Source organism: Octopus bimaculoides, chromosome 2 (assembly GCF_001194135.2).
Source record: "Octopus bimaculoides isolate UCB-OBI-ISO-001 chromosome 2, ASM119413v2, whole genome shotgun sequence".
Taxonomy (NCBI): Eukaryota; Metazoa; Mollusca; class Cephalopoda; order Octopoda; family Octopodidae; genus Octopus; species Octopus bimaculoides.
Genome location: NC_068982.1, coordinates 98789490 through 98802240, shown reverse-complemented (window position 1 = coordinate 98802240; position 12751 = coordinate 98789490). Strand labels below are relative to the sequence as shown.

General features: G+C 35.6%; 1 protein-coding gene across 3 annotated transcripts in view; it reads left to right on the top strand.

Moving 5' to 3' along the window:
* Positions 1 to 12751, top strand: part of LOC106881395 (pyridoxal-dependent decarboxylase domain-containing protein 1) — a 98556-nt gene that overhangs the window by 46324 nt on the left and 39481 nt on the right. For all 3 annotated transcript variants that reach the window (XM_052978495.1, XM_052978494.1, XM_052978496.1), the window contains one exon: positions 12145 to 12300. In XM_052978495.1, coding sequence (XP_052834455.1) covers positions 12145 to 12300 — 156 coding nt within the window. The remainder of the gene's footprint in view (positions 1 to 12144; positions 12301 to 12751) is intronic.

Sequence of the window (12751 nt, the reverse complement as noted above, 5' to 3'; positions counted from 1 at the left end):
GTGTATATATATATGTGTGTGTGTATATATATATATATATATATATATATATATATATATATATATATATATACAGGTGCACATATGTATGTATATATATATATATATGTGTGTGTGTGTGTGTGTGTGTCAATATGCATGTATGTGTGTCTTTGTGTATATGTATTTATGTATGCATGTACGTTCTCACACATTTATAGGTATGTGTTGTCCAAACCACTATCCGGCAGCGTCCAATTCTCTTGATTCATTTTCAAATGAATCAAGTCATAACCTTATCCATCTATTGTTTTCATAATCGGTCATTATGTCTTACATTTAAGATGATTCCCATGCTTTCCCTGATGAGAAGGTTACAATTTTAATATCAAAGATCCCTATGGATCACACAGGTTGTAATCCTTTGAAACATATGTAGGAATAAAGTATGCAATTATAACATGCGTTTTCTCCATTCCTTAAATTCTTAAATATACTCAAATATCCAAAATTTCAAGGAGTTCCTGCCTTAAAAACAGGAACTAAACCACAGTTATTTTGTGTTCTTTGCTACATTGGTTTCTATTAACCCATTTATTCTATATATATATATATATATATATACACGACGGGCTTCTTTCAATTTCCGTCTACCAAATCCACTCACAAGGCTTTGGTTGGCCTGAGGTTATAGTAGAAGACACTTGCCCAAGGTGCCACGTAGTGGGACTGAACCCGGAACCATGTGGTTGGTAAGCAAGCTACTCACTCCTACGCCTATATACAGCCACTCCTTAACATTTTGACTGTCTATGTTGAAATGGTTCTGTTAATTGGGATATTTTCATTTGTGCTATTAGTGCTGGTATTTTAACCATTTTCAGACACATGGTGTTTTGGTATGTGTAGCCAAAAAGACCCAAATTTTTTCTCTTGAGATTGAAATTGATGGGCACATATAGAAAACAAAGGATAAAGTGCCTAAAACTACTTTATTTGTATGTAAAACTATATATATTACGAAAATTTATAAACAGTACAATACGTCTATCACAATAAGAAAACCTAAAACAACACTATATTGGTAAATAGAATAATACAAAAACAAAACAAAAATATGTACTGGAAGATGATCTCTGATTGGCTATTATACTTCAAAACCAACCATACACAACTTTTGTTTCATTGGGCTGATGGATTGGACTCAAAGTCCTTTCAGTTTGTATCACTTGGGTTGATCAATCGGCCCAGGTGTCCCAAGAGAGTTAACTAAATGCTATTCATTAACATTAGATATCCAAATATTAAGAGGGCATGCCACCTGTCTTTCACTGATCTGCCTCAGCTAAGGATGAAATATGGTAACTGTTGAATATAAATATTGTTCCAGTGATGTGATCTGCAACAAGAGGTATATTGGCAAAAACACATCTCTTGCTGGTTCAGTCTTTCCAGTTGTAAATAGGCATCATGGTTAATCAGCTCGAAACTATGGAGAAAGGCGTAGCAAGTGTTATATCAGCTTGTAATTAATTACAAGTTCAAATCTTGAGTCCTTGGACTGAAGTAGAAATGGATAATGTCAGTATTGTTATTATTCTTGAAATACTAAATATGGAGTCTCTATAATTCCTGTTTGAGTTCTAAATCTTACCAATTAATTGACTAAAGTATCTGTTAGTTGGAATTGTGCTTTCAAAAGAGAGCAAAAAAAAAAAAAAATGACTCAACTTTTTATTATATATCTGCAAAGGACATTGAAAGTGAGAGTCTTACTAACATAGGCATAGGTGTGGTTGTCTGGTAAGTGCCTTTTACTATAGCCCAAAGTTGACCAAAGCCATGTTAGTGAATTTGGTTGATGGAAGCTGAAAGAAGCGCGCGCACACACACACACACACACACACACACACACACACATACATGTGTGCATGTATGTATGTACGTACATCTGTGTGTGTGTATCTTTGCCTTTGTCTCCCCCACCTCCACTTCCCAACTAGTGTTGGTTTGTTTACAGTCCTATAACTTAGTGGTTTAGCAAAAAGGAACTGATTGAATAAATGCCAGACTTTCAAAAAATTTTTTAAAAGAACCTCAAAAAACATCAATTTGATCGACAAAACTCTTTGATGTGGTACTCTAGTATGGCCACAGCCTAATGCCTGAAAGAAACTAGTAAAAGATAAAAGTTAGAAGCCAATGATAAGAACTAAGGAAACTCTTAAATCTCTTGTGGCAACAGATGTTTCTTTTGCATGTCTGGTGTACCACTGACTTATAGAGCATTCTGACATGTAACAAATGTTACTGAGTAAACATAGACTGATATTCACGTTGTTGTGGCTGAATGCCATATTAGTGATATTCCATTATAAATAATCTTTACTAGTCATTTTCATCATCATTGTCATCATAATTGCTGTCATCATTTAATGTCAGTTCTCTATGCTGGCATGGGTTGAACAGTTCAACAAGAGCTGGATAGCCAGAAAACTGCTCCAAGCTTCAATGTCTGTTTTAGCATAGTTTCCTTCATAATACCAACTACTTTTCAGAGTGTTCCTGGGCACTTTTTTTTTACGTGGCACCGAGGTCACCAAGTAACTTGCAAGACAAAACCTCTCAATTGAAGTGGGTGTAATATTGAGAGACTTGGCTTTGTGCCAAGTGATGAAAGGTTAAAGTATGATAGAGGGACAGAAACAGATGTCCTGTTATAAGGGAGATGCATGGTTACCCCAGTTGGAAAAAAAAAGGAGGGTAGTGAGGAAGATGTGTCAAGGAATACCTTCAACTTAGAGAAAGGTGAATATTAGAGAAATGTTAGATATAATCGTCATGTAATGTCTGTTTTCCTTGCTGGCATGGGTTGGATGGTTTGACATGAAGTTGGCCATCTGGGAGCAGTCAAAACTCCACTTGTCTGTTATGGCAAAGTTTCTACAGCTGGATGCCCTTCCTAGTGCTAACCACTTAATAGAGTGTGCTGGGTGCTTTTTATGTGCTACTGGCACAGGTGTTTCTACACTGTACCAGCATGGGTGCATGTACAACAACACAGTCATGGGTGCATATTATGTGGTTCTGGCACCTGAAAGGACAAGCTTGTATGTGCGAGAGACAGCGATTTTACTTAGCTTGATGCATCTTACCAAGTACAACTAATCGTCACCGCTGCTTCCTTGTAATTTCCTCAGTGAGGCCCAATGTCTAAATGACATTGATTGTATGCTGTTGATCACCAATTTCAACTATCACGCAATGTCAAAACAAGGGGATACAAACACACACACACATACATGCATGCATGATCTTCTTTCAGTTTCCGTCTAATAAATCCACATGCAAGGCTTTGATCAGCCCATGGCTATAGCTGAAGACACTGGTCCAAGGTACCACACAGTGGGATTGAACCTAGACTATGTAGATAGTAAGCAAACTTCTTACCACACACCAAATCTGCACCTAATCCATGAGATCAACTGTAGAACTTTGTAAAGAATTTACTGGTTCTGATATCTGTGATAGTTTTTGATAAAATATTTTCTGCTTTAATAATTCCTCCTCTCCTATACACAGATGCATTTATACATGCACGCACATATTTGCACACACTCACACACACATTCATGCATACTCACACTCGATATTTTCATCTACTAAATTCACTCACAAGGCTATTAGAGAAGACACTTACCCAAGGTTACTGCACTGTGAGTCTGAAGTTGAAATCACTTTATTGAGAAGAGAAGAAAACTTCTTAATCACAAATCCATGTGTGTACCTGGAATGTGTTTAAATATTCAACCTTTTGGCTAACATCAATAGTAAATATTCAATATATCTGAGAGCATTTAGAATATTAGCTGGAGCAACAACAAAATAGAAATGTTCATTAACATTAATGCAAACTGTGGTTAACTCGACTAAAATCTTGCTCAGTTACTTCAAATATCAAGGAAACTCACTTAGAACACTACAGTTTCATCATCATTTAACGTCCGCTTTCCATGCTAGCATGGGTTGGACGATTTGACTGAGGACTGGTGATCCAGTTGGCTACACCAGGCTCCAATCTGATTTGGCAGAGTTTCTACAACTGGATGCCCTTCCTAACGCCAACCACTCTGAGAGCGTAGTGGCTGCTTTTACGTGCCACCAGCACGAAGGCCAGTCAGGCGGTACTGGCAACGGCCACACTCAAAATGGTGTATTTTACATGCAGACTTAAACATGGATGTTCTGTTGGAACAAATTATACTGCAGTAGTTACCATGAGAGAAATGCTCATTGGCCATGTCAAAACAACAGGACAGTTTCTCTTATGGTAACTGCTGCAGTATAGTTTGTTCTAACAGAACATCCATGTTTAAGTGGACATAAGTGTTACCTCCCTATATTAAACACTGCCTCTCTCACTAATCAATACCCAACTAAAATGTTTACAAAAATTTGCAAATCTTCTTCCATAATCTCTGTTCTTTCATGACTGGAACACATTAGTAGAACTGCATAATAAAAAGGCTGTTTTCTCTTTAGGACAAGAAAATACTAGTGTTGAAGAATTACAGACACTCTGCCAAGTCTAAGTACTGGTACATTAGAATATGCCTAGCATGTATGAGATGAAGCAGTTGGTACACATATAAACTTTTTATTGTGAATTCTTCACTCAAATCGTCTTACTGTTTACTAAACCTTCACTCACAAACACACTGCAATTATTAACCCATTACCACATTATGTTCTCTCTATTTCTTCCCTATCATTACTAGAATGGTTCCTACTCCTCAGAACTCCTTAGATATCGGGTACATCACACTTCTATCCATCACATTTGCATCAGCACTTTGTGAAACCATTGTACTATTCTACTTTCCATGGACTATGCAGTGACCCCCTCCCTTCCTCACCATCAGATAATCTGCATACGAAACTGTATGCTATTGAAATCTTTCTGCAACTATCAGCATTGTTACAGAGGGCAATTTGGTTGATTTTATTATGCTTTTTTTTTTTTTCCCCTTTTGTAAGGTACAATGGCAAAATCTAATATACATCCTGAACTTCTGTCTACTGGGTCTAAAGCTCACCACAACTACTTCATTGTGATATTAGCTGATACACTTTACTCTGTGTACTTTAGTTTATCTTAGTGAAAAAAGAGCCATTCTCATTTTATGGTTCAGTGATTTGAAACAGGAAAGGCACTGAGGTGTAAACCTACATTCATTTCAATTTTATTTCAAAATCTTAATTTTACTAGTCTTTTCACACCATGATATTTCAAGCTCATTCAATGTGTCCTTCTAATACAGTGTAGTGAAATGAGTGTTAGTCTCCTAGCGTCTTGTTTTCCTCTATTTCAATGTATTTCAAGTTTGTCTAATGATAATATTTCTAGCATTTAGCAGTTATAAAATTTTGCATATATAAATCCATGGCAACAGGCTTAGGAAATCTCTTCTTCCTTTTAGAAAGTTGCATGAACTGAATGATTTGACTTTCTTTACTTGTTTCAGTCATTGGACTGGAGTCATGCTTAGATACTGACTCAAAGGGTTTAGTCAAGCAAATACCCTCTATGAGTGGAAAAAGTGATTTACCAATTCCTTATGGGATTTCCCAATCAAATTGTCTGCAACCCATTTTCAGCCAAACGTTTTTCCAATTTCAATGGATTTCGCTCAAATTTGATGTCAGTGTTACTTAGTTAGGTTTGAAACAAAGCGCTTGATTAGCTTAATAATCTAATTTAATCCCAGGCAACGCCAGGCTATACTGCTAGTATGAACTATTTTTTCGAACAACTTAAAACACAAATGGTAAAACAGGACAAACAACATAAAGACATAAACCACATAAACTGTTGATGGCTGTTTTTCCACTCTCGTATTTCGAGTATTTCACAACAAGATATGCTTTTGATAAAACAGTTGGTCCTACAAAGCAAATTAAATAAAATTTGGGATTTTGCAGAGGGTCAAAATTGATAACAAAAACAGGACAGTGAAAACAAACAGGAAGGTTTGCTAAGCCTAAACAAGGTTGTTGTAGTGAACGCGTAAATCAAGCTTGGACAGGAGACAGACAAGAGCACATCTTCCTTGATCCTGTTTGTCTCCTGTCCAAGCTTGACTTACGCGTTCGCCACCACAACCTCGTTTAGTCTTAGCAACCCTTCCTGTTTGTTTTCACTGTCCTGTTTTTGTTACCAATTTTGACCCTCTGCAAAATCCCAAATTTTATTTAATTTGCTTTGTGGGAACAACTGTTTTATCAAAAGCATATCTTGTTGTGAAATGCTCGAAATACAAGAGTAGAAAAACAGCCAACAACTGATGAAGGGTCGTTCTTTATGTTGTTTGTCTTGTTTTCCATTTTGCGTTGTTCGAAAAAATAGTTCATATTCCATGCACTGGTACTTCATATTTTTTGTTGTACACATTTCATGATGTCCTGTGCCCACATATGCATATGTATATACGTATAGATGTAAGTATGTACATTATACGTATGTATATATGCTTATATATATATTATTTATATTATTATATGATTGAACGCCATGCATCCTCTTCTAAGTATGTTTTATATATATATATATACATATATATATATACACATAGCAAACACACACGTATACATATATATATATATATATATATATATATATATATATATATATATATATATATCATGCTAGCATGGAAAGCGGACGTTAAACGATGATGATGATATATTTATTTATGACAGGCTTCCACACAGTTTCCAGCTACTAAATTCATTCAAGGTACTTACCCAAGGTACAACACTGTGGGACTGAACCTGAAACTATACGGTTGCAAAATGGGCTTCTGAATCAAACAGCCACACTTGTATCTTTGTAACTAAAACACCTATTGATCCTGATTTTATTGATGAGACATTATGACCAAGTGAAAATAACATTAACCTTTTGAACAGTTGTAATTATGTATGTGGTTACTGGTATTGTACTGTGCAATGGGCAACACTTTCTCTGAATTGACAGTGTAAAAGGGTAAAATAGAAAATAGAGATCACAACACAAAGTGAAGATCCAGTCTAACTGAACATTTACAAAATGTAGGTTGATGGTTAATGTTGTTACAGTCATCTCTTCCCTTCATAGGAGACTTATCAAATAATCTAGTTAGGCAACAGTGGCTGTTCAGATATATTAGCAGCAGAATGGATTGATATCTCACTTGTTTCTTTCCTGTTTACCCTTTTCATTGGCAGTTTTTTTTTTTAATCAAATTCCTTATCAATGAAATGTTGATATTGTGGAATGCATACTGAGAAAACATATTTACTTTCAAGTATCAAAAATAATATTCCATGTACATAAACAAAACTGAGAAATGTAACGGAGAAAATAACTAGCAAGGAATCAAGGATGTAGGTACGTATCATCATCATCATCATCATCATTTAACGTCCGCTTTCCATGCTAGCATGGGTTGGACGATTTGACTGAGGACTGGCAAGCCAGAAAGCTGCACAGGCTCCAATCCGATCTGGCAGAGTTTCTACAGCTGGATGCCCTTCCTAACGCCAACCACTCCGAGAGTGTAGTGGGTGCTTTTACGTGCCACCGGCACAAGGGCCAGTCACATGGTACTGGCAACGGCCATGCTCAAAAAGGTGTTTTTTACGTGCCACCTGCACGGGAGCCAGTCCAGCGGCACTGGCAACGACTTCTCATTTATGTGGTTCTCTCTTATGTGGTACCTTGGGCAAATGTCTTTTAACATGGCCTCAGGTTGATCAATACTGTGTGAGTGGAGTTTTATTCTTTTATTTGTTTCAGTCATTTGACTGTATCCATGCTGGAGCACCACCTTTAGTTGAACAAATCTACCCCAGGACTTATTCTTTGTAAGCCTAGTACTTATCCTATTGTTCTCTTTTAACTGCTAAGTTACGGGGACGTAAACACACCAACATCGGTTGTCAAATGATGGTGGGGGGACAAACACAGACGCGCGCGCGCGCACACACACTCACACACACACACATGATGGGCTTCTTTCAGTTTCTGTCTACCAAATCCACTCACAAGGCTTTGATCGACCTGAAGCTATAGAAGAAGACACTTACCCAAGGTGCCATGTAATGGGACTGAACCTGGAACCATGTGGTTGGTAAGCAAGCTACTTTACCACACAGCCACTCCTGCACCAATCCTACTGTGTGTGTTAGTGTATACATACATGAAAGATGTAAACATTAGTGAGAAAACTAAAAATTTACAACTTTAAAATCGAAGTACTCTGTATGATATTTGTTCTACACAAACAATTCCTTGTGAATTAGTGATTGATTCATTAGGTGTCTGTAATCTAGTATATTATGGTTCACAGAATGTGATATAAAATAAATGGACAGTCGAATTAGTATGACCGACATGAATGGCCTTTTGTTGGTTATGAAGTATTTACTGTAGTAAATCTGTGATCCTAACACTTCATAGAACAATTTTTGCTAAGTCAAGGAATAATGGTAAGGATTTACTGACCCATGAGCACCATTAAAAAGAAACAGTTTTTAAAATAGTGACCTTTAGTCATGAATTACTATATGTCATTGAGACAGAATGTATCAATTTTGTTGCTAAGAAATCTCATATGGACAATTGGTTAAAAAGTTTACTTTGCAACCATGAAGTTCCAGTTTTGATTCCACTGCATGGCATCTAGAATAAGTGTTATTTTCCATAGTCTTGGGTCAAACCTTCTTTATGGGTGAAACTGGGTAGATGGATTGTACTTGTAGTTTGAAGATATATATCTCCTGTTATATGTTGTCATGCTGATTTATCATCATTGCCATCATCCTTCTAGCATACACTATTCCATGCTTGCATGGGTCAGATGGAATTTGATGAGGCAGATTTTCTTTAGCCGGACACCTTTCTTGCAGTTGTTAGATGAATTCTGGTGTGCAGATGCTTCCATAATACTTGCTGTGTTCTTTCCTGCAGGCCATGGCTTCATGGTTTCTATTGCAGCTATCCATGTTACGTCTTACAGCCTTTACTATGTTCACAGAGCATTGAACAGCTGTCATGATGTCTGTAGTTTGACACCAAGCTCAAGTTACCCTGATACAGGCAACTCTTTTGTAATATTCAGGTGGTTTCCAGTCATCCATGTCAGCTAACTTTTTGCCTACTACAACTTTAAATTTTATGTTCTCAAACATCACTGACTGCTCACCAATACTGAATAAAAAAGACATAAAAAAATCGTCAAATTTAGCTTAAACATCCTGTAACTCTTAAGATGAAATTGAATATATTTTGAATGCATTGTGTGGATAGTTCTCCCCCATTTTTTTTAACCTCTCTTCATCAACATCCAGTGCTGTTTGAGGTTAAATATAAAGTTAGTAAAAACCCACTTACTATTAAACCAGTTGATACACTATATAGTCATGAGCTAAATCAGACAAGTACATACACACTAAATAATGTTGTGTATGTATGTGAGTGGTAAGAAGTTTACTTTGTAATTGTATTTTGGGCACTTTCCTAACTCTAATAAGTACCACAAGATCTTTAATAGACATACTTTCATGTTGCATATGAAATTATCATATGCAACATAACATAAGGATAACAACTGATATAAATATAATACTTGTGTGGATATATAAATAGATATTTGGGGGTATATTTCATTTTATGTATGTGTGTATATTTTATTTTTATTTGACTTTGTTATATTGTATTTCTGTTTTAAAGATAGTATGTTTGTAAGAAGTATATGAGCATATTTAAATGTGTGTGTGTGTATGTGTATACATGCTACTTGTATATTGGTTAGACTTTAAGCTCAACATTATCGATATTGGTAAAAATAGTAAGAGTGTATGTAAGAAGCATATATGTTTGCATGTGTAAATATATATGTATGTGTGTATATATATATATATATATATATATATATAAAACTATATATACTACTTTGTTTGTAGGTATATGGAAGAATAAGTATGTAAGCAGGAGAGAGTTTACCTCCTAACTTATTTTGCTAATTGTTTCAAAAATGGATAAAGAAAAAGCTGGATAGTCTTAAATTAACTTTATATAGAGGCTGATTCTATTGTAGAATGGAGTCAAATGTTTTGTAACAGGAAGGCAGTACTTCAGATCCACTTCAACCACAGAAATAGTCAACCTCCATCACTTAATCATGTTATTCCTTTATACTTAATTTTATTCTTCCTTATAATCTGACCACAAAGATACATTTTTGTCTGTTTCTTTGTTTCTGTGTTATAATTGTGACAGCTGGCCCTGCACTGTCAAAAATGACAGCTAATTGTAGTATTTTATATATAAATGTGCATGGTAAACCAAATTAATACTCTTGTCAATGTTCACATACATTCACCTACTTCCCTTGTACTTGCACACACACACACACACACACACACACACACACACACACACACACACACACACACACACACACACACACACACACACACACACACACACACATACATATATACCCACACAGAGTTGAAACGCTGTTTGATTCTTTTTTCAGTGTTGAATGTTCACCATCCCACCAGTTTGCTATCACCCCTTCCTTTCTCATTCATATGTTGTGATGGAGAAAAACACAAGAGTATTATTATAGTAGATTTTGTCTGTTACTATACCTATGGGTTTAGTTTTGTCTGTAAATTACTGAAAATAACATACTAATTTGGGTGTTCATTCTGTCATTGAGTGAAACAACAGTTTGATCTAATGAAGGACATATTCAAAATAATCACCTAAAGAATCACATCTTCAAACTTTGATGGATGAGAGTGATTATACAATATATTGATTATAATAATCTCACCAATGTACAATTTTTGTACAGTGACATGTGGAAACAATTGTAGTGATTATAAATAAATAATGTATTTCAGTCCATTTTCTATTATTCATCTATTTATATAAACTCTATGGATACTATAAAACCCTGATGTATATCCAGTAACAAGAGCATTCCCTCTCTATGATGACATTTGGTAGCCAGTAACCATGGATGAGCTTTGCATAGCATACTACAAGATTTATATATATGTGTGTGCATGTGTGTAGAAAATGGACTTTAAATCAGTTTTGAGAATGAACCTATCCAAACATTGTTTAGAACAAAGAAAATATGACAAGAATTTAGTAGAGTGGAAATTTTATATTATTTTAGAAACAATGTACATTTTTATCATCTGTCATCATCTCTGACCCTAACTAGTACAGTATCTTTCTTAATTAATTTTGGTCACTGTACCAGTGCCTATTACTCACCACTTATTCTTTAGTAGTGGCAGTATACCACTAGATAAACCATATGACTGGTTATATAGCACCTGGCAAATGAATGTATGATGTTTCTTGTGAAACCATATTGCTCTATAGCCATCTAACCTTTTGTCTCAATTTGGGCTTTAATCTTTTGTTGTATAGTAAGCCTAAATATGCTGTGAGTATGTTCTTTTGTTAATTCCAATTATTAGACTGGCTAGGTTTTCATACTGCTTTCAAGGGTATAATTGATTATATCAAACTCCCTTCCAGTACTTGGATGGTAGTTATTTAGTTAATTTCACAAGGATGCAAGCCAGGGTTGACCTGCATAGGATTTGAAGCAAAATGTAAAGAGATGCAAATAAATATCATTTGGTATTTTGTCATGTTTTACCAATTCTGACATGACTCATAAAAATGTGGCCTACTTCACAAAATCAGAGATATATATGTTGTATCCTTCCAGTTTCAGAACATGTTCTGTTAAAGCTGTTTAAACAAACTTTCCTAGGTTGGACTTTTGAATTTTACTTTTGTATACTGCTTTAACCCCTTTTTTTTATAAGCACTCTTGAAACCCCTCCTGGTTCTACAATATAAACTTCTTGTTTTAAAGTGATCTCAGTTAAAATCAAAAGTTCCATATAATTTATGTTCCAAAAGACCAGTTTAACAGTGACAAAGTCTACTAACTTTTTCATTATTTTCAAAATTAACTGAAACAAAAGTAAACTCAATAGCTTAATTTTAAAATATATTTAGAAGTTAATATTGAACACTAAATTTCCTAACAATGATCATCTGTTATTCTCTTTTTATTTCCTTAGGTCCTCCAACCTACCTACATTGGATGCCATTAGTCATGCCTCATTGATTGGTCATTGTTTGGCTGCTTATGTATCAACCCTAAGTGAAAGTCATATCAAAACCATCTCTTCCAAGATTTTATCTGACTGCCAGTTTATGCTGACCCGCTTATTCAAGTATGTAAAGTTTCATCTGTTCTTCTTTTCTTTCAGACGAAATAATTGCAAATAAAATGAAATGAAAGTTAACCAGATGACTGGTGAAAGAAAAAAAAAAAAAAGAAAATAGGCGCAGGAGTGGCTGTGTGGTAAGTAGCTTGCTTACCAACCACATGGTTCCGGGTTCAGTCCCACTGCGTGGCACCTTGGGCAAGTGTCTTCTACTATAGCCTCGGGCTGACCAAAGCCTTGTGAGTGGATTTGGTAGACGGAAACTGAAAGAAGCCCGTCGTATATATACTCTTTTACTCTTTTACTTGTTTCAGTCATTTGACTGCGGCCATGCTGGAGCACCACCTTCAGTCGAGGAAATCGACCCCAGGACTTATTCTTTGTAAGCCTAGTACTTATTCTATCGGTCTCTTTTTGCCGAACTGCTAAGTTACGGGGACGTAAACACACCAGCATC